General features: G+C 55.4%; 6 protein-coding genes and 1 non-coding gene across 7 annotated transcripts; 3 read left to right on the top strand and 4 right to left on the bottom strand.

Annotated features, from left to right (window-relative positions):
• Positions 1 to 328: 328 nt before the first annotated feature.
• Positions 329 to 2,853, top strand: QBC33DRAFT_447191 (putative mitochondrial inner membrane translocase subunit TIM44; the record flags this gene model as incomplete). The annotated part of the gene is made up of 3 exons (XM_060424420.1): positions 329 to 360; positions 1,182 to 2,123; positions 2,178 to 2,853. 3 exons carry the CDS (start codon positions 329 to 331, stop codon positions 2,851 to 2,853), a joined length of 1,650 nt encoding a protein of 549 aa, XP_060285620.1.
• Positions 2,854 to 3,235: 382 nt separating this feature from the next.
• Positions 3,236 to 3,675, bottom strand: QBC33DRAFT_604085 (uncharacterized protein; the record flags this gene model as incomplete). The annotated part of the gene is made up of 1 exon (XM_060432239.1): positions 3,236 to 3,675. One exon carries the CDS (start codon positions 3,673 to 3,675, stop codon positions 3,247 to 3,249), a length of 429 nt encoding a protein of 142 aa, XP_060285619.1. The 3' UTR covers positions 3,236 to 3,246.
• A 729-nt stretch (positions 3,676 to 4,404) lies between these two features.
• On the top strand, positions 4,405 to 4,492 carry QBC33DRAFT_t28. The gene has a single exon. It is a non-coding gene; the product is annotated as a tRNA-Ala (tRNA).
• A 3,438-nt stretch (positions 4,493 to 7,930) lies between these two features.
• Positions 7,931 to 11,503, top strand: QBC33DRAFT_318498 (heavy metal tolerance protein). The gene is made up of 5 exons (XM_060423565.1): positions 7,931 to 9,144; positions 9,207 to 10,426; positions 10,487 to 10,647; positions 10,703 to 10,904; positions 10,992 to 11,503. Exons 1-5 carry the CDS (start codon positions 8,269 to 8,271, stop codon positions 11,410 to 11,412), a joined length of 2,880 nt encoding a protein of 959 aa, XP_060285618.1. The 5' UTR covers positions 7,931 to 8,268; the 3' UTR covers positions 11,413 to 11,503.
• A 2,856-nt stretch (positions 11,504 to 14,359) lies between these two features.
• Positions 14,360 to 15,886, bottom strand: QBC33DRAFT_423841 (uncharacterized protein; the record flags this gene model as incomplete). The annotated part of the gene is made up of 1 exon (XM_060424134.1): positions 14,360 to 15,886. A coding segment is annotated over one exon (1,527 nt), but the record flags the coding sequence as incomplete, so codon positions are not given.
• Positions 15,887 to 16,848: 962 nt separating this feature from the next.
• QBC33DRAFT_617557 (uncharacterized protein) lies at positions 16,849 to 18,224 on the bottom strand (the record flags this gene model as incomplete). The annotated part of the gene is made up of 3 exons (XM_060432688.1): positions 16,849 to 17,747; positions 17,832 to 18,040; positions 18,098 to 18,224. The coding sequence occupies 3 exons, from the start codon at positions 18,222 to 18,224 to the stop codon at positions 17,154 to 17,156; spliced, it is 930 nt and encodes a 309-aa protein (XP_060285616.1). The 3' UTR covers positions 16,849 to 17,153.
• An 803-nt stretch (positions 18,225 to 19,027) lies between these two features.
• Positions 19,028 to 19,824, bottom strand: QBC33DRAFT_512921 (uncharacterized protein; the record flags this gene model as incomplete). The annotated part of the gene is made up of 4 exons (XM_060425941.1): positions 19,028 to 19,348; positions 19,434 to 19,511; positions 19,575 to 19,651; positions 19,707 to 19,824. 4 exons carry the CDS (start codon positions 19,822 to 19,824, stop codon positions 19,028 to 19,030), a joined length of 594 nt encoding a protein of 197 aa, XP_060285615.1.
• Between the last annotated feature and the right edge of the window lie 1,541 nt (positions 19,825 to 21,365).

Here is a 21,365-nt window from a genome sequence, read left to right as displayed (position 1 = left end):
GGTTTGTCTGCTATCCCCTCCAGATGCAATCGTTTAACCCAACCGTCTTGGCTTCTTGCTTCGTGTGCCGCCAAACTTCAGCCTCGTGGAGTCGGCCACTCGGACGATGGATGGCCGTAGCATTTTCCCTTCGTTTCCAAGCAGAACCTTCGTCACAGCTTCCCGGCCAGGACCGAAGCCTCTGAGCACAACCTCCAGGCTCTTTATCTTCTTATGCCACCCCTCCTGCTGCAGCTTGTCAATCACGTAGGCGCCCAATTGGTAGGCCGAGTCGTAGTGTTTCCGGTTCGACTTCTTGAAGCCCAGGTTTCCACACGACAGGGAGAGGATGGCGTCCCGGCTGGGCTTCGTGACGGTGATGTGCGTGTTGTGCTTGTGGCTGTAGATGTGGAAGTGATATGGCTCCTTAGTCTCCTCCTCCTCGAAGCCGATCTGCTGTGCAAGGTTGCTGTCGCCCGTCGGCTCCATGTTGCGCGCTCTGGACAGGGTTCCCATCACCAGTTTGGAACTGGCATTTGCGAGCTCGTCCATGGCGTTTGCTTTGGGCGAGCCAATCTTCGTATTATCTGACTTTGCGCTTCTGAGGGTGTTGAGCAGGTTCTGGCTCGGGTCGTTGCCCTGCTCTGCTGGCCTCGATGCCGACCCCGAAAAGCATGCGATCCATTGGGGAACCGCTCGGCTCGATACGCTGGGTCGTGATATTGTTTGGCGGATGTTGGTCGCCAGAAGGCGACTTGTCGGAACTCGACTCATCTCTCTGCAATCGACCTCATCCGCTGGTTTGGTGAACCTCTTTGGGGGGATGTTGCCTCGCGTCTGCTCAATCGAAAATCTGCTGTAAAGTGTAGAATGTAGGTACACACAGTCCCACGGGAAATCTCCGGTTCGGACATGCTCTTCCAATGGAACCGTCCAATCCAATGCGCCCGGGCCCCCCGACGCTAACATCCATGTATGTACCCTACCTTGGCCCCTGCCGGGCCCAAGCCGGAAGCGAAATCGCATGGCAGAAAATCCTCACCTCTTGAAATTTCCGTTTCCGTCACCTGTCTGTCACTCGCACCTCTTGCATCGTCTTCCAAACCAGCTGCCTCGAGCCTTTCACTGGGCTCGTCTCTGCGATAAAGGATGAACCATATTAGGAACTCCCTGGCCTCTGCGCCTCATCATGCTCTTTCGAGAGCGTCCACTCTTTCTACCTACTCCTACGGCAGATCTCCAGCATATCGAAGGCTATTGTCGGGTCGCGTAGTATTGCTCAATGCCAACGCGAATGTCGCAAACCACAACCGCTTCGCTCCCCTCCAACCGGCCCCTCTGCGATCACGCTTCTTGCCAGACTCTGTCTGTCTCCAGACGTCCTCGCCCCTGAGTCGATCTTTCCACGTCTCTTCACAACTACAAGCCGAGGACGGCGGGAAGGCCGAAGCAAAGTCACGGCAGGACAGCAAAACTTCCGAGCCCGCATCGGAACAGAAGCCTGAGTCTTCGGCTGAAGAGCAATCTCGCCAAGATCAGGAGGCCGAAGGGAAGGAGAGCGAAGGGAAATCAGAAGGCGAACAGAAGTCAGAAGGCGAAGAGAAGGCGGAAGGCGGAGAGAAGAAGAAGAAGGAGGACCTCCCGCCTCCGCCTCCTCACGGCGACAAGACACCATGGCAAGTCTTCCTCGAGACAATGCAAGTCGAGTTCAAGCAGTCCAAGGAATGGAACGAGTCCACCAAGGCCCTCGCATCCTCGGCGCATCAGTTCACCGAAAGCGAGTCTGTGCGAAAAGCGCGACAAGCTTACGAAACCACGTCTGGAGCCGTCTCTTCTACTGCCTCGACCGTGGTGAAATCGACAGCCGGTGCCATCGGCAAGGGAGCAGCGTGGACCTGGGAGACACCAGTGATGAAAGGCGTTCGCAAGGGCGCCAACCTCACGGGGGACGTTCTAGACAAAGCTACCAAGCCAATCCGAGACACCGATGCTTATAAGAACGTCAAGGACGTCATCGATGACGGGAGCAGCTCAAGATATGGTGGCTGGATTGAGAAGGAGGAGCGGAGGAAGAAGAAGGAGCTGCGAGAGCAGATGGAAAAGGAGGGCAAGGCAAGCGGTGAGATATTGGAGGAAGATCCCAAGTGAGTACATCGATCCTTTGCGTCCCATTAGTGGCCTGAGCTGACAGATAGCAGCGCGGGGACCAACGTCACCTTGCACAAAGATGCTGCCTGGAAAGAAGCTTGGAGGGATTTCCGGGATTCCAACAAATTCGTGCAGGGCGTCTTTGGCATGAAGAACGTGTATAACGAATCGGAAAACCCCCTTATCTCCACGGCTAGGAGCATCACCGACCGGGTTGCGGGCTTCTTCGCCGAGAACGAAACAGCGACCGTCATCAAGAAGCTGAGGTCCATTGATCCCTCCTTCCAGGTCGAGCCATTCCTGCAGGATCTTCGGGAATACATCCTGCCCGAGGTTTTGGATGCGTACGTCAAGGGGGATATCGCAACGCTGAAGCTGTGGCTCTCTGAAGCGCAGTATTCGGTTTATGAGGCCTTGACCAAGCAATACCTCGCAGCCGGGCTGAAGTCCGACGGCCGGATCCTAGACATCCGCCACGTGGATATCTTGAAAGCGAGGATGCTTGAACCTGGCGAGATCCCCGTTTTCATCATTACTTGCAGGACCCAGGAAGTTCACGTCTACCGCAATGCCAAGACCAACGCGCTGGCTGCCGGGATGGAGGACAAGGTCCAACTGGTCACCTACGCCATCGGCATCACTCGCGTCCCCGAGGATGTCAACAATCCCGAGACGAGAGGCTGGAGGTTGATCGAGATGCAGAAGAGCGGGCGCGATTACATCTGAGCAACTCAGCCCCCAGAAGGCATCAATCCTTAATCAGCTGGGGAAGGAGTCCCACGCAACGGCGCATGCGACTGCGCTATTCTCCTACCTGATGTTTTACTACCCCGAAATGTACAACACGTGTCGCATCAGTCCCTTTATGGAGTTGGGGAGGCCCTTCAATAGAAATGGCGCAAGACCGAGCATTTCCAACTTCAAACACCACTCTTGAGACGGACGATATTGGAAGGCTGGAGACTTTTCGCTGCCGTTGACACTGTAGATTAGGCTATTTAAAGACGAAAATAACATACATCCTCCCCAATCCGGAGGGAAACCAATAATACAAGCCAAAACTTTTTGGCACCGAGGCTATCTATGCTTCATCAGTAACCGGACGCTGAACTAACATAATCAAATTGAAGGAGGCTCTTCTTCAAGGCGTCCCCCCTGGGGGCCCCCCTCGCCTCGCTCTCCTCCTCCCTCCTCCATCTCAAGCTCTCCCCTCACCTCCATCAGCACCTTCCCAAGCAAGTTCATCCCCCAGCGCTCCCTCTTCCCCCCGGCCTCCGCGGCCGCGAACCCGATGCCCCAGTCGCGGTCGAACGGGCTCGCCTCCACCAGCTCCGCGCGGCCGGTGCCGAGCAGCCGGGGCCGGAGCGCGTCCGAGGAGAACTTGCGCCTGTTGGCGTCGCGCGCCACGCGGCACCTCTCCGCCGTCCAGACGGCGGGGTCGAAACCCGTTACCCGGCGGCCTAGCGACTTGGCTTTGCGCGGGGTGGAGGCTTGCAGGATGGCGGTTGCTGTGGTGGGGTCGTTGAAGAGGAGGGCTTTGTGGTGCATCATGTAGCTGGGCCGGTGGCGGTTAGGGGGCTGATACGGCGGTTTTTTTGGGGTGGTTTGCATTGGGGGAGAGGGAGCAGGTTGGCTTGTGATGACTTACTGCTCGGCGGTCTTGTAGGTTTTGCCATCGTTGTCTGTGAAGGGGCAGTGATGCCACTGACTTAGGTAGCCGGTTTTTGGGTCTGCCTCCTTCCAGAAGTAGAGGGGCGAAGGTAGAGAAGGATCTTGTAATTTCGAATGCGGGTCTGTTCCCGTAGTTGCTGGCGTTGCTTCGATCCCTTCCTCAAGGCTCGCCTCGCCAGCCTTGGATCCTTCTTTTTTGGTGTCTTGGCCCTGGAACCTTTCTTTCTTGCCACATTGACCTTGGGATCTCTACCCTTGTTGCGCGTGGCTTGGCTGATAGATGAAGTCTTCTCATTTTGAGTTTACGTATTTTACTTCTTGGATCGCAGTTGCCCAGTTGATTCAATCACTTTCCTAGGTACCTACCCTAGCCACATAGCAATGCCGCGCCATCCAAAGAGTAAGCCAATCAAGTGGTATGTATTTTATATTATCCTACCTGAGCATGGAAAGCAGTTCCAAGTCAAGGCGCAGTCTTTTGCAGTCTTTTGGGCTCTCTAGGTAAGATCTGAAAGCTCCTGGCTTAGACATACATGTGGGTTGTGACAAGGGGCTGCCCAGCGCTACCTACATGGCGTACGATAAACACACACACCAATAACAATTGGGCAAGTAGTCTAGTGGTTATGATTTCTGCTTTGCATCTTAAAAGGATAATTGCAGAGGGTCCCGTGTTCAAATCGCGGCTTGTCCAATTCTTTTTTGTCTTTTTTTGCTTCTTTGGATCATATTTTTTTCTTTGCCTTGTCTATTTTTTATTTTTATTTTTATTTTTTTTGTCAACCTCCACCGACATGTGGTGCTGTCCTTTCAAATCAACCTGTGAAGAGCAAGCCATTTTCTTCAAGCTTGGATATGACATTCGGGAGCAGCTTGGCAGTCAACTAGCAGAGCCATCTCTCAGGATGCAAGCTACCTATGCAATTATCACGGCCTAGCTCGATTTGTCCAGCCGGACGACCAAGCTCAGTTGGTGGCGTCTTGCATCAGCCTTTTCAGTGACAAGGCGGCGTGGCGGGTCTGGCCAGTCCCTAATGCTTGCCAAAAGCTGTGTCCCCCCCACCCAGGGCCGGCGAGTGCTTCCCAGATCAGCTCCTGGGCAGGCTGCTTGATGCCGGATTTCTCAGTGGGGTCCGTGACGACGCGGCCTCGGGTGCCGCGATGTCTGACTCGGCACTCGGTCGGGAGCTTAAAGTCGTTGATAAGGCAAGGAAACTATACCATTGCTATCGAGAGTCAACCCATTGCGGCCGCTCCTGGGGTGTAGGTGGTACCCGGCAGCCACGGAGGCAATATTTGAGGTAGCACCAGCGGCCCGGTGGTAAGCAGCTGTCTGCGTACTACCCCAGTTCCGCATAAGGCTTGTTCAGTAGGACACCGGTGAAGGAAGAGGTAATAGCCATAGGCACGGTATGGTGAGTTTAGGGACCTAATAAGCCCCGTGGCAACAAAAAACCCCATCTGAAGAGAAGCAGGAGACGGTGGACAGTGGCAGTTGCCCCGTAAGGAAGTGAGCACGGGTTTAGGAAGCCTAGCATCGCTGGACTTTGCTTCCGATATCTCGTGCGCGTTCAGTCGGACAGTCGACTATCGAGACAATGTCCGTGTTACTGGTGTAGCCTCACCTGTGAATGGTAGGCAGCTTGCCAGGTAGGATCGTAGCTGGCATCTTCGGGGGGGATGTCGGCGTTGGGTTGCGTACATATGTATGTGTGATGGTTGTCGCTATCGGTGCTATATTCAGACGGAATGGGCAGAATCTGGCGTTCCCTGATTACACAGAGGCATGGATCACGAAGGCGTCCAATGGCTGAGAGGTCAATGGGTGGACAAGACAGCCTCGCTGCTCACCGTCCTGCAGGAGGCGGTCAGCCCTCAGGTGATAGTTATGAAACAGCCACTGATGATGGGTCGGCACTGTCTCAAAAGACCTGCGTGGGAACCTGAGTTTCCATTGGCATCTGCTTTAGATGTGCAACGAGAATTCCATATCCCATCCCATCTTGGGAGCTTCGACGCGCGTTTCCGGCAAGAAGCTGATCGACCAGAGTGCCTGACAGTACTTCATAGCACTGCCTGAGAAGTCGAAGATCTTATCTGTAACGGGGTACAATCTGTGCAGGAGCGAGGCCATTATACACATATGATGCACGGGGGGGGATCGGTCTGCAGGTGTGCATTGCTCCCCCTGCGAATGTCCAGGGTTGTGTCTTGAGAGATGTGCCGAGTTGATGAGAGCTGAGTCAGAGTTCCCTACATCAGTGGCAGAAACCCGGCCGTATCGTCCCATTTGAATACGCTCTGGGCGCGGAAACGATCCAACTATCCTGACTTTATCGAGAGAATGTCATGTTGTTTCGTTCCTTTGTTTCTATTCCCTTTCGTTTTGGGACAGGGTTTATTCAGCCATGTTTCCACAGTTGCGGCATAATACGCGAACTATAAGCAGGGGGGAGCTCTCCAGAGACCTAAAAGGTGCGAAGAGGGAGGTGGGATTGAGGACAGACGACATCCAAAATGCGAAGGGAAACCAACAGCTTCCCTGCCACGTCAAATTTATATGCATCCGTCAGTGTCCTGCCAGCAATCGGCAGACGTGCTGTTAGGCTTTGTTGGGAATCGGGCTTGTGGTTGGCTACTGCGCATATCGTGGTTGGTCAGATCATGAGAGCTGTCGAATGACGTTTCGCAGCGGCTGTGAGACATGCACTTGCCATTGCCTCCACGTATCACTACCGCGATGGCAAAGAAGGCACACATTTGCCCCAATTCAGACCGGAGAGGCGAGGAAGAAACGCCGCGGAGGGATTCGGCGGGGGTGGGAGCGGTGAAGTCCTTACCAATATCCCAACCTCGGGGTACCCTAGTCCAACCTGGCAGACCGTTCGTTGAACCAGGGGCACACGCAACTAGCGTAGTCGCGGGGCCGGTCAAAAGCCGCAAACGCTGCAAGACAAGCAGCGGGAAGAGCCAAGCGCAAGGGGTTGCAGGAGGGCTATGCAATGTCTATGCAATGGGATCGTCTTGTGACTTCCTTTCCCATCAGCCTTGATGAACGCCGTCGGCCTGGGCGCGGCCAGGACCGTCCTCGGTGCCACGGGCCCGGTCGGGACGCCCACGAATAGATATGCTGTGCATGTCTCCCTCTTCCACTTCCATGGCTTGATTCTGCCTGTTTCATCCGGTTCCACTGCCCTCTTTGTTTCGCTGTTGGCTCGATTGTTGTCCCGCCGTCTCGCACTCTCTCCATTTCTGGCTCTCAGGGTCTTTGTCAAAGGCAATCAAGTGCGAAGGAAGTTCCCTCTCGCCTCACCGCCACCGTCAGCAGCCAATACCCGAAGGGGAGGGTTGACAAACTTGGCTGTTTGTCCGAACCGATTGGTTGTTTATCAAGACGTCGGACATTGAACTGAGGCCCCAATCTTGACACATCCCTCAAGATCCTTTTTCACCAGCATTGCTATCGGATATTTCCTATTCCCCCTCCTCTGGATGCAGGTGGGCGGCGCTGTCTTCAGCCGGGAACAGACAGCGAGGCAGGACTTAACCGAAGGAGTGGTCCTTTCGCCACGAAAAGCTCGTGGGATTCAGTAAATCCGGCCTGGAAATCGAGGAAGGTGTGGACAGGGTGCGTCAGTTACTTGTTGCTGGGGTTGGCAGTCGCGAGAAAAGAGGATAAAGGAAGAACCCCAAGGTTTATCGGTACTGCCGACTGCCCTCTTTCTTGCAAGCTGCAAGCAGTTGGGAAACCGTTGGTTGGTCTCTAAGCCGGCGCATTGTTGGGACAACGCCATCACTACCTAGGTACCTACCTACCCAACTTCCTCCCTTGGATACCTGGTACTTCCATACCACTCTGCTCTGCAATCGGGCCCGTTTTGCTTCAGACTCAACCGGAATCTCGACTCCGACTTGGCTTTGTGAGCTCGGATCGCAGGCCGAGAAGAAGTCGGGCACCGATCCGGACGGCCTGTGTTTGGTTACTCGCAAGGTGGGAAGGTGCGCCCTTCCTCCGTCTGGCCCTCATTACGGTCGTGATTGCCCTTGCCACTCTCCAGTACGACAAGAACACCGGGGGTACCTACCTGACACCGGCTCTTTACCTCCACGTCTCGAAGTTGCTACAGTAATACCTGCCAGGTTCATCAGGCAGGTTCACCGAGAAGGTCCACGTCCCGTGACTGTTCCCCATCCGATCACCCACCACTCTGCTCCGCTACCATTTACCTACCTACTTCCGGAAGGAGGTACACCTCAGCAGAAATCCTCTCGCAACTGGCTTCACATTGCAAACCAAGCCTTTACCTGCCCGCCTTTCTGTCTTCAACTTCATGTGTGACGCCGAGCAGAATATTCTCTTGGTAAAAGTGTCTTTCGGATATCCTAGAAGTCACCCTAGTCCCGACCGGAGCCCGTCATCGGACAATTCTTCTACTGGACACGAACCAGAGGTTCAGTCCTCGCATCGCGATGATATCTCCTCCGCCAGGGGATGACATTGGTCGCGCGGGGCCGACCCATCCTCTAGCACCGGCGCTCTTGAGCCTCCGTTATGCTTACCCTGCCCTTGTTTTCTCTTACTACATAATCTCATCCACCATCGCCGTGTGCACCCTCAGGACAAAGTCGTTGAGGAATCAGAATCTCCAACGACCCGGCATCCAATCGATACTGCTCTTCAGCGTTCTGACCTACCTCGTCCAACTGTCATCCTTGTTGATCCAGTCACTGATAGCAAGAGAATTTCTTTTCCGCCAGGATGCCATCATAGGCCTGCTCTCCTGCATTCTTGTGTTTGGACTGGAGCTCGCGGGCCTCTCTGACTCGGAGAATCCAGTCTGGTACCCCTACATCGGATCCTACCTGATCGCTTTGGTTTTTGAGCCTATCATTGAGGTCTTTTCGATCCTTGGGCAGCCGCACAGCGTGCTCTCATACGTCCAATTTCTCGACATTGCCACCGCTTCCGTCCGCTACGCCTCATTTCTCCTCGTGCTACTTCTCTTTTTCGGCTTGCCTTGCAAACAGGCGCAGGAAGTGGGGAAGGATGCCGAACAACAACCTCTCATTCAGAAGGATGCCGAACCAGGAGCTGATGCCGAAACGGAGACAGCGGGCAGACAGGCAAACGGATACGGATCTGTCACGAATACCTCCAAGGATACCACACAGTCCGAGACAACGGATACCACGGAGACCACAGGAGCCACGGAGACGACGGGGACCTCGGGGACCACGGGAACCGCCGAGTCGCATTGGGAAAGGCGAGAGCGTCGAGCAAGCGAACAGATGGAAAAGCGCTTGAAAGAGAAGGGCAACTGGATTGCCTACGCGAAGAGTTTTCTCGTATGATATGGCTATTCCCTTCTGTCATTTCTGTGGCCTTTGCTGACCCTCTGATGAACTAGATCTTCCTCCCTTACATTTGGCCCGTCAACAACAAGGAGCTTCAGATTCGGGCAGGCTTGGTCGGTGTCTGCCTGCTAACCATGAATTTTGTCAATGTTCTGATCCCACGGCAACTGGGTATCGTCATGGATTCTCTGAACAAAGTCAACAGCAAGAACCCTTGGATGGAGGTCCTGATCTTCGCTGCTCTGAAGCTCGTGGCTTCCGACGCGGGAATATCCCTCCTGCGCCAATGGCTCTGGATACCGGTCGAGTTCTATTCTTTCGACGCCATGAGCACAGCGGCTTACTCCCACGTGCTCAACCTGTCGTCCGACTTCCACGATACGAAGAGCACTTCGGATACCATGATGGCGATCCAGTCTGGCCAGAACGTGTCGAATATGCTCGAGTCAGTCTGCTTCCGGGCTATCCCCATGCTCATTGATATGGGCGTCGCTTTTGTCTACCTGTCCGTCACTTTCGGCCCCTACGAAGGCCTGATTACTATTGCTACAGCCACCGTTTTCCTCTACATCGCCACCAAGATGATCTCGGGCCTCAAGGCTGCTCGCCGGAGTGAGGTGGGCGCATGGTTCGAGGAACACTACGTTCGCCAAGCAGGTATCCAGGGCTGGACAACGGTTGCTTGCTTCAACCAGATCGGCCACGAAGAGAGGCGATACTCCGCGGCTGTTAAAGACCGTGTGGCCAAGTCGCAAACGGTATACACCAGATACATCGTTTCGTACGCCTTCCAATATCTGGTCTTGTTATCCGGCTTGCTGGCCGGTTTGTTTCTTGCCGTTTTCCAAGTAACCGGCGGTCAAGCAACCCCTGGCCAGTTCATCATGCTCTTAACTTACTGGTCTCAATTGGTCTCTCCTCTCAGCTTCTTTGCGGGCCTCGGGAAGAGCATTTCAAAAGACCTGATACACGCCGAGCAACTTCTGGAGATCATGCAGACGAAGCCAAGCGTAGTCAACAAAGACGGAGCGGCACCCTTACAGCTGAAGGGCGGCAACGTTCGCTTCAGTCATGTGCACTTTTCCTATGACAAAAAGAAGGAGATTCTCAAAGATATCGATTTCGCCGTGGCGCCGGGGACGACCGTCGCAATTGTAGGGACCACGGGAGCCGGGAAGTCGACCATCCTCAAGTTACTCGATCGATTCTACGATGTTACGGGAGGCTCCATTGAGATTGACGGCCAGGACATCCGTGATGTCGATCTTTACAGGTAAACTTCTCCTCTGGCAGGACAACTTAGTTGGGCATGCGGAGGCTAATATCATATCAGTCTCCGTGCACAAGTCGGAGTGGTTCCACAGGCTCCAATTCTGTTTGACGACACAATCATGAATAACGTCCGGTATGCCAAGCTAACGGCGACGGACGAAGAAGTCTTCGAGGCCTGCAGGGCGGCTAGCATCCACGATCAAATCTCGGGGTTCACTGACGGTAAGCGCGTCATCAAGTCGTCTTCGGCCAGACCGTGCTAATAATTCCCATCAAGGCTACAATACTCGAGTCGGTGAACGCGGGATCAAGCTCTCTGGCGGAGAGTTGCAGCGAGTTGCCATCGCGCGGGCTATCCTCAAGCATCCCGCTATTGTTCTCCTGGATGAAGCAACCAGTGCTGTAGACACCGAGACGGAGCAGAGGATCCAGGAGGCACTCCGTACCCTTTGTGATGGCCGTACGACATTCATCGTTGCGTAAGTTTTCTTTTCCTACCTTTTCCCTCCTATCCTTCCCCTCCCCTTTCATAGATCGCATGTGCGAGGGAGCTAACCTACCACCAGGCACCGCTTGTCCACCATCATGAACGCCGATAGAATCATCGTCGTCGCGGACGGCGAGGTCATCGAACAGGGAGACCACGAGGAGCTAATACGCGCGGGCGGCAAATACGCCGAGCTCTGGTCCCAGCAGGTGTTTATCAGGCCGAAAGTGAAGGGCACAGCCAAGGACAAATTGAATGACGCTGGCAACGAGACGCCGAGCATCGTAAACGATTTGACCATCGAGATGACCAACTCGGAACTTGAAAAGGTCAAGAGTGGACCGACATCACATAATGCCTCCCCTGACGATTTTAAATCCTACGATTCTGGAGAGGGCAGCGAGGAAGGGGGCGGTGAGGAAGATGAGGGGCCTTTGGCTGCAGCCATGGTTGCCATGACGCCGGCAAAAGCCTCTGCGGGCCACAAGAAAGAGGTATAGATCTGCCGAAGAAATAATATTCTTTCTTTGGCTGTATCTAACACCATCTGACTTGTAGGGCTCAAGGCTGAATCCGGATGCTCCGGCTTTCACCCCGCGTTCGATGGCTGGGCACCCCTCGGCATCTCCTGCCAGCCCTACGAGACATGTTCCATACGGAGATGCAGCATTCGATCTAGACGATGCAACTCCTGTGGTTCATGTTCCTCGTCGGCAGGTCCAGTACATTACTACACCCGTCGTTTTCGTCCCGACCGCCTATTCTATCCATCCCCAAATTCGTCCGCGGACTAGAGACGCGTGTCAGCATGTCACCACCATGGGGGAAGCACCAGCGGCATCATCCACGGACCAACCTGGGGCGAACGACGCTGGCAGAGGGTCGGCGGGACGCAGAGCAGGCGGGTTGAGACATCCTCGTTATTCCCGCAGAGTCCAGTCTAAGAGTGAACCATTCACCAACAGCAGTGCTTCCAACAGCTGATTTTATCGAGTGGACTATCCTTACCCGTTGGTTTACTACTATTCATTGTAAACAGTTCTGTCCTGCCACTTATGTCGAAAGTACGGTGGCTACACATGTATCCCGGCAAGGAGACATGCATTTTCATAGACAGACTGGCTCTCTTACTGCCTGTCCTTCTAGTGGTGGACTAGACTACACCCAAAAGTACCTCGTTGATAGACCATTGCGATTACACTTGCTGTTTCTTATTTTAATAAATTACCTTGACGGGATTTTACCAATATTATTCTTGATGTGAATGTGCCCTGCTTGCGTCCTCCATGCTTAAAATGGCCCGTATCGAAAACGGAGACTCTTGTCATCGTGTCGCTCAAGACATGACTGGGCAATGCTGGTGTTTGGGGTTGGGTTGTAAGGTATCTCGTTGTTTCACTGCCTTACCTGGAGGGCTTGCAAAGAGCATCGGGATGCAACGCGATCTGCAAGTGAACATGATATGGGTCTCAATAGAAAGTGACGGAGAGGTACCAGATAGCAATCGTTTGGAGGTGGCCCCTTTTCAACCGTTCGAGGTTGGATAATGTCAATCTGGGCTACGGTTTCAGTCAATCGTATTGAAACTACTGATTGTAGACCCTCAAACCCTTCCTTGGACGTGGCAAGTGAATGTGACAATGAGAACCTCAAGATGGAGAAGCCCACGGTTGTTGATTGTCCATTGAACCAATGGCTGCTTCAAAGGAGGCTGCAAGTCACGCCTGACGCAACTAGAGGGCCAACTCTTTGTTTCTACTCGACAAAAACATACAATAAAGAGATGCCCATCCATTCTTTGTGCCTCTGGCCTATATAGCACGTACGCCCTTCTGTGATATATTTCGAGGGTCATCGGCCAACCACCAAATGCCAAGCAAATCGTTATTCACCCCACACACATCTGAAGCTCAACAATGTGCCACCTCCGGAGACGCGAGCGGTACTGCGAGATATGCAGTCACCGCATATTCATCACGATGGATCGGAAGAAATGCCTTGGGGTCAGGCTCGCCATGTCGGAGAAGGGCAGACAGTGGGCCTCGTGCGGTCGCAGCGATCCCCTGGCCTTTAAGACGGAGACGGGTACGTGTGCCCGCTGTGCTTTGCTGCGGAAATGAGGGCCGCGTTTGGAGGCTCCCTGACCCGCGGGTGAACCTGCTACTGCGGAGTGGCCCTTGGTATATTTCTAGTTAGTAGGCTCGACACATCTTTCAAGATAGCTCATCCCTGGTCAACTCGAGGTTAGAAGAGACATGCAGGGGCCAATTTATGTACTGTTAATTCGTTCTAGAAGCCTAGGAGGATGCCCGCGTGGTATCTACCCCCTTCCCCTATCTATTTCGTCCCCGGGTGGAAGGATTGTTCCTTTATCCCCTTTACACACCCCGTGTCGTCCTATTATGGAGGGCCCCGGGACTGACTGAGAGTGTCATTGTCATGTCGGCTCGCCCAGATAATCATCGTATCATCAACTGCAAGAAAAAAATCCCAGCCTGGACGAGAATCCACGGCGCCGAAATGGAAGACTCAAACTCAAAAATCCCAAAGCCTCCGTCCGTTGTTGCAAAGACATCACTCCGCGGTCAACTCCCCTGGCAGCGGACCTGCTCTAATACATAGATCGAACCTGTTGTGACATGCGATCCTAAACGACAAGTAGAAGCACGATGGGCAATTCCACGTGCTGTGCGGGACATCAATAAGACGTCAATCCATCCTTAAAAGCAAAAGCCGAGTAAAAACCCGTTGCTGACAGCTCGAAGAAGAAGAAGGAAGACGGCCAGGAGGGATAGTGTTACATACTTGTTATAAAGGGGGGATATTAGACGACAACTAGCCCTCACTTGAGGTATCGCGCTAGATCTGCTGGGGATGCGAAATAGCACCCTTATGATTCACCATTCGTACTCCTCTCCCCTGAATGGCATCCGCCGTGACCCAGTTCACCCCTGAAAAATAAATAAAGGAAGAAAAAAAAAACCCCTAGAAGCGTAAAGCTTCAATGCGATGAAGCGCCTCAGCAACATCAGTAATGTTAGCCTGCCCGACGTTGTAACGATGACCCCCCCCGTCTGCGGTGGCCGCAGCTACAGCCGCAGTCGCGGCCGCGCCGAAGAAGTTCGCCTGCCGTCGACGGTCGGGGAGACGCATGCGCAGCCCGTCGTCACCATCCCCTCCCGCGCGGGCCGGACCCTCCGCTCCTACTCCCGCTCCCGCTTCTGCTTCCTGGCGGCGGCGCGGGAAGGGCGGCTGGGCCGGTCGGACCGGTAAGGGGCCCGCCATCCGGTGGGGTATCTGGCCTTCCCTTGCGGCCTGACCCGGCCGCTGCGGGCGCAGCAGGGGCGGTGGGAAGGGGGCGTGGCGCGGCGGGACGCGCGCGGGCCTAGCCCCAGCCCCTGGCCCTGCCGCATCTGCAGCGGGGGCACCGCGGAGGCCGTGGTGGGCCGGGTCGACGATGTGGGCGAAGGGGTCCCGGTCGGTGCAGTCGCGGGCGTGGTGGCAGAAGAGGAAGCCGTGCCGGGTCTTCTGGAAGGTGGCGAGGCAGACGTAGCACCACTCGTGGCCGCACACGCACGTGATGTGGTTGCAGCCCTCCCACTTGTGCACGTCCTTTGCGCACTCGGGGCACTTCCTCGACGTGGTCCGGATCGTCTCCTCCGACGCCCGGTCCTCCGCCGCCCGCCGCCGGTTCCGCCCGTCGTACTCGCCGCACGTCTCGCCCGAGTGCCAGGGGACGTCGTGCGTGACGCAGTGCTTCGACTTGCAGGCCGCGCACTTGAACTTGGCGCAGCTCGGGTCGTGGATCTGGCCCGACTCGCAGTTGGTGGACAGGCACCATCGGAAGTTGGGGATGTCCCTCAGCGCAGCCCGCGTTGCGAGGGCGTCGTAGCGGCTAAAGTCGGCCGCCGAGGCGTAGCGCCGGACGTCGGCGAACTTCATGAGCTGAGGACACTCGGGGCACCTCAGCCTGTCCCAGGAGGAGGTCTCCAGGCTGGAGTGGATCCACTGGAGCACGCAGTCCTTGCAGGTGGCGGGCTTGTGCTCGCAGGCCGCCGTCATCCGCACGGGCAGCTCGGTGAGCCTCTTGTCGTCGCTGCACACGGCGCAGGTCTCCGTCGCAGGCAGCAGCCACGACTCGTCGGCCGCAAGGGCCTCGGCCACGTCGTCGGCGAGCTCGAAGCTGTACGTGGCGCCCCAGGCCACGGGCGAGAGGCTGCTCAGCCGGCTGCCGTTGCGGACGAGGGCGATGTCCGTCCACCTGAGGTTGAGATCGCTTCGCTGACCAAGGCGGCCGACGCAGGCGAACAGGCGCTGCTGCATCCACTGCTTCAGCCTCTTGAGATCGATGCCCTTCTGCAGGTACGACGGCTCGGGGTGGTATATGTACTGCCTCCTCAGGCCCTCGAGGATAACGTAGCCGTTCCTGCGCCCGACATCGATGGACAGCCAGCGGCAGAGCCAGCTGCGGACCTGGCGGACCTCCCAGGCGTCGCCTTGGAGCAGGCCCGGCCGCATCCCGTCTCGCGCGATGATGATGATCCTGTTGTGGTCCTCGACGCCGACATGGTCCGCGACCTTGCGCCGGAGCTGGGCGACGGTGTCCCCGGCCTCTATTGCGCGCACGAGGTCGCTGGCGAACGTTCCCTTCCACCTCCCGTTCGCGCCGTCCTGCCAGTGGGTGACCTTCCAGGAGTCGTCGTCGCAGGCCGTCCCGGAGCGGTACCAGACGACGGAGGGCCGGTCGATGACATCCCGGCGATGGAGCTCCTTGCCGTCGGAGTAGAGGCGAACCGCCGCCCCCGGTCGAAGGCGGCCATCGTTGCGGTTTTGGATGAAATGCTTGATCTTGCTTGCCCGGGCGCCGAGCCTGACGGCGAGGGTGCAGGGCTTGTCCCGGTGGTCGAGATGCCGAAGCTCAACTTCGACGTTGACGTGTGGCTTTTTCGGGCGGTGGTCTCGATCAGAACGGTGGGAACGGACTCTATCCTTGTTGTCCTTGCCTTTGTTCTTGCTCTTGTGCTTGTCTCTGTCCTTGTATTTCTCCTTGTCCCTCTCCTTTTCCTTAGCCCTCGCCTTATCCCCGTCCCCTTCCCGATCCCGATCCCGATCCCGATCCCGATCCCGATCCCGATCGGCGGGGTGGTTGTGTCGGTGGGCCGACCGGGAGCCGAAAGTGGATTTGATTTTGGCAAAGTGGGACATTGGCCCCGTTGGGGACGCCGGGCGGCGCTCGTCGTCGGGGGGCCTGCTGCCCCGCTTCGAATCTCGGTTCGCCATTTCTCATGGTCCTCCTCGGCAAACAAATCGCTCTCCGTGGTCACGATCCATGATCTGATTTCGAGGGCGACACAGACACAAGGGAAGAGAAAGTGAAAGGTTTAAACTCGATAATGTTGGGGAGGGGACGTGAGGCTGGGGGCCGAGAAATAGGTGCAGTTTTGAGTTCGGAGGGCAGTAACCTTGGAAGAGGAAAAGTAATGTCAGGTACACTTATGATGGGTGGTAAGGTACCTACAGTGTAGGTACCTACCGAGATACCTAAGGCTCTGGGGTTTCCAGCCCGACTCAAGTGGCCAGCATGGAACCCGTCTAGGAACCTGGTTACTTTCTGACTATGTGCTTAGGTGTACCTGGGCGGGGGTTAAAAGCTGCCTGAGACTCATCAAAAACTCAGTTGCACATGACTTTCAACTCTGGCATCTGGCATCTGCTGGGTGGTTTCCACAGTTTTGTCATCAACCTATTTGCCTGCGCCGTAGCCAATCATTTTTGTAACAGAAGCCGGGTTGAAGCTGAGGAGAGTGCAAGTACCTACGTACCCAGCCCCGCAGCATCATCTGAGTTTGAGGCATGGCCCCACGTGGGGCCGTTGTCTGCACAGTTTCCCGGTCCGGTTTGTTTAGGCTCCATGTTCATGCACAATGATGTGGATACTATATGGTTGCGGCGAATCCATTCGCGGGCCGGGGCGATCGCGGACGCCAAGAGATATTTTGGACCCCTATTCAGGGCTCCATTCCCGCTCCTCCGCTCCATTCCTGGGTTCACACTCACAGATGTACACGCGAGGGAGATCAAGCCTTTGTTGAGATGTGTCTTGATATATCAGAATTCATTCCTCCTACCTCTCTTCTAATACTTCGATCTTACCTCAAAACCCTACTTTTTTACTCCGTATATATACATCCCTTTTCCCAAATACTTACCGCATATATCACACTTACCATCCTCCTCTCACTTACTTGCATGTGATTAGCTGGTCAGAACGGCAGAATGGCAGCGGCCTGATGGCGTCGAGCTGCTTGTCGACCAAGATCAGCTTCCCGCCGGGCCGAACCGCGTCCCGGAACAGGCGGATCCAGTCCCACCCGCCGGGGTTGTACGCCCGACCACCGTCCTTGCCATCATCCTCAGCGTCGGAATCCGGGCCCATCTCCATGGGTTCGGGACCGGTGTAGTACTCGAAAGACCGCAGCCCAGCCACGACGAGGAGCTTCAGGCCCCTCCCCGCGAGCCCACACGCGGCAGCCGCAATGTCCGCCTCGCCAAGCTTACTGCGGCTGAATGGCCTGACGTCGAGGAAGACGGATTCCAGCCGCGTCATCGCGGCCCAGTCCGCGATGAGGTGGAAGGACCGCTCAACCGCGAGCTGGGCGTCGATGGCCTCGAGCACCCCCGGGGCAATGTCCTGCGGGTAGTCGGGCATGGTGCCGAAGTCGGTGTTCTTGAGGTCCCACAGCGACGGGACCGTGTTGAGGACGAGGTGCTGGATGCGCTCGTAGATGAACGTTATTGGGGCCCCCGTCGTCCCCGGGACAGGCGGGACCATCGCCTTGAGTGTACTGGTGCTCACTGGGTCGTGGAATGGGATCAAGTCAAGGGCCAGCGGATGGCGAAGTAAGGGGTAATTACCTACCTTCCGTGCAAGCTCCGAGTCAGAAAGTGGGCCGATGTACCAGGGTGTCTGCCCGAGCACCATTGTGTTCGTCCCGGACCATTCCTTGACCAGTTCGCGGTCAAGGTAGGGCTCGAGCGGCGGGAGGCCTCTGGGGTCGTGCATGAGCGGAAGGTGGATGCAGTCTTTGCTGCAGTGGTCAAACGTCGTCGATAGGTGTCCTTGGCCGCCTTCAAGCACAGTGTAGGTGTCGAAACGGGTTGAACGTAGGAGGGTTTCCAACTCACCGTGCTGTCTCCCACATAGATTCCATTCGGGGGCGAGTAGATTAAAGGCGCAGACCGGCTCTTCTTCGAGGGACATGGCCAAGATTTTGATGATCAGCTCCAGAGGGAGCTGCGGTAGCCTGGCCATCTTCGAACTCGGCGACGAAAACCCTAGTTAGATTGTCCTATTCGCAAAATTGTGGGATGTGGGATGGGGCTCGGTTTGATGTGAACTGGTAGAGCTTGGGGCGAATCCCATTTATACCCATCCAAACTGCCCCCCCATTCGATACCTTTGTGTTTTCTGCCTTTGTTTGGGACAGAGTTATTTTTAAGACAAGAGATTTGTTCTGGAACAATGGCCATGGTCGCAACCTAGTTCATTGTTTCTCCTTGTCCATTTCACAAAGAAACGACAACTCGATCTGTTGGGAGTCACACGCCCCTGCCGCATGGTGACAGGTGCTGAGATTCCTTAGGGATAGATACTCTTGACGTTCGAACACGTTCTGTCGAACACACTAGCAAGAGAATCTGCTGCCAATTAACTTGAATTGATTGTTATCTATGGTTCCTCCAGAGCGGAAGTGTGGCACACCTGATAAGCAACTGGTCCACGTGGCTCGCGACCTCCAGAGAGCTGTTCGCTCTTCCTCCCTGCCTCTCAATAGGCGTAACGGCTGGAACTGCAATAAAACCCATTCAACACTCAGAACCCCTCCCCATTTCCATTGATATCAGATCATTAAGCTCGTGTCCTCCAGTGAAGTAGTAACCTGCCGAGTCGAGTAGTCACGGCAGGGGGATTGAAATGTATGCGTTTAAGCAAGAGCGTCAAGCAATGCAGTGTAATTCAGTACAAGAAATGAATAGTGACCAGCATCGCCCCAAAGCTGATGCGGGCGCGTCAGAAGCTCCCGCACCCTAGCGCCGAACCTCGCGAGGGCACTCCTATAGGAAAGCCACGAACAGACCGGCGGCAACACCGGCGACACTGTTGCCTACGAGGGCGGCAATCTTCGGGGCGGCGTTGGTGGCTGTCGAGCTTGGGGCAGATGCACCCCCGGTCTCGGTCGCCGTGCCTGCACTGGTGGCTGAGGCAGAATGCGAGGAACTGGAGGAACTGGAGGAAGGAGCCGAGTTTCCAGTCTCAGCCTTATTGGGATCGAGGGTGCCGCATTGCTTCTGGATGTCGCTGGTACATTTATCCTGGCCTGACTTGTCACCGACGTTCTGAGCGATGCAGTCCTGGAAGGCTTGCTGGCAGACGAACTGTACCCGACTGTGTTAGCATGGAGCACAGCAAGACAAGCCAAGCCGCGCGAGAGGGAGAGGCGGGGGGAGGAGGGACGCATACGGTGGGCATAGTCCCGGTGTAGTATTGCAAACCAGGAGACGAGTTGTTCTGGCAGGTGCAGTGGAAAGTCAAGTCGGTCTGTGGAGGCGCGGTCAGTCATCCTGCTATGCTAGAAGGGGGAAGGGGGCGAGGCGCGGGTACAGTATCGCAGTCGTTGGACGCAGGATTGCCAGCGCAGAGAGTCCCGCAAGTATTGATCTCAGCCAGACACCAAGAAGCTGTGACAGGGTTAGCGTCGGGAAGTGGCATGTCTTGGCGGGGTCGGAAGCATACATCTCGTGCCAATAGGCACTGCATCAGGGTTGATGGTGAAGTTGGACTTCTGGGCGGCTACAAGGGTGAGCGCAGAGAGCGAAGAGAGAGCGAGAGCGAGCTTTTGCGGGAGCAACATGATGAAACGAGATTATCGGTGCGGCGGTCCGGATACGCGATGATCGTTAGCAGATGCAGTGGTCAATTGGGAAGTGATTGGTGTAGCGATTGAGAGCGGAAGATGAGGGGTGGAAAAGCGAACAAGTGGGCGAGGTAATCTCGCGCGCAAGAGGTTATTTTGGTCGGGTGATTGGTGATGAGGAAGGAGGAGGTTGGTGTTGGGTGCGTGCGAGGGAAGGAAGGTCCGGAAAATATGTTTGATTGCCTTCTCTTGTTTTCCACCCGGCAACAACGACGAGCTTAGCTTCCTCGTAGACTGGCCTAAAAGAGCAAAAAGCTGTGGCTAGTGCCAGGTCCAGGGGCCTCGGCATTGTATCTTCTGACGCTAAGCGGCGCTCAACCATTGGCTAGGATGGGCAAGTAGCACCGAAACGGGATGACAAAGGGAGGTACGAAACAACTGCGCTACGTAGGATGGTCTCCAGGAGCTCTTGCTCAAGTTGCTGAGTCCATGGCAAGTGAAAACTCGAGGTCAGAGTGCAAGGATGCCTTCCCTGCAAACACAAACCCCGCGATTCCAAGATGGACAAGCCGCCTCCCCGTGATCTCTGTGGGACTGACAGGAAGATCCCAGTCGACGAGCTATGACCACCTCAACTTCATACATACCAGGGAGATATCTAATTTCCCGGCGTTCCTGCTACTACGTATATGCTCATTCTCCCTCTCTCCCTTCCTAATCAATATCAATCCATCGGTTTTCCTCTTATCTTTTTAGTGGAAACATTCGTAGGCTCGCTTCACCAGGGAGGAGTCAACGTCAGTGTCGCCCCTCGTCATCCCAAATAAGCAACCTTGGAAAGGCGCTAGGGGGTTCCCGTCCAAATCCTTGGCTTTGGACTCGATGCAGTCCACCAATCGGAGCGGCCAATTGCAGGTTGTTGCTCCATTTTCAGTTCCAAGCAGTTGGTAGCTTTCCACCTTGACACAGAAGATCGCCAGACTTGTGATTGACCTAACTAAGCTAATCCCCCACGAGACGACGCAATACGAACTTCTGGTGTCTGAACGGTTCCCAGGTTGTGGAGTCTCTTCGACCTAAGTACCAAAATCAGCTGCCCAACCTTAGGTTAGGCTGGGTAGGTGGTTTGAGGGACGGCCAGTGAATCGTTGCCGTGTGTCCCTGACATGAGATTAGGTATCTTCTGGAGCAGGTTCGACACGCTGTCATTCCCTGCCCCGTCTGCACGTTAGAGAATCGATTGGCATTCACGTCGGGTGCATTCCTCCGCGGTCCTGCCAAAGAGGAGAGAGTGCGGAGTACTTCCGTAAAATTTACGGTGCTACGACCCGGGCAATATTCCGGGCGCTGGAACAACCGACTTTGACCTCTTTCATTAACAGAACCCTTTACGGGCACGTATAATGAAGAGAATGAGTCTACCAGGCAGAAGAGCATTTTTCACTCACAGGACCAGGAGTAGACAGACAGCTGAAGTTCACAAGTAAGCAATAGAGGTATTAAAAATGCTAGTACTTAGGTAGGTAATATTTGGCCCT

Source organism: Phialemonium atrogriseum, assembly GCF_030411735.1.
Source record: "Phialemonium atrogriseum strain 8032-3 unplaced genomic scaffold QBC33scaffold_6, whole genome shotgun sequence".
Taxonomy (NCBI): Eukaryota; Fungi; Ascomycota; class Sordariomycetes; order Cephalothecales; family Cephalothecaceae; genus Phialemonium; species Phialemonium atrogriseum.
This window is presented reverse-complemented; position numbering and strand designations above follow the sequence as displayed.

Bases quoted from the DNA above. Each gene is read 5' to 3' on its own strand.
- QBC33DRAFT_318498 (XM_060423565.1), top strand. From the start codon at position 8,269: ATGATATCTCCTCCGCCAGGGGATGACATTGGTCGCGCGGGGCCGACC. The intron at 10,427-10,486 runs GTAAACTTCTCC...ATATCATATCAG, and splicing joins CGTGATGTCGATCTTTACAG to TCTCCGTGCACAAGTCGGAG. The intron at 10,905-10,991 runs GTAAGTTTTCTT...ACCTACCACCAG, and splicing joins CGTACGACATTCATCGTTGC to GCACCGCTTGTCCACCATCA.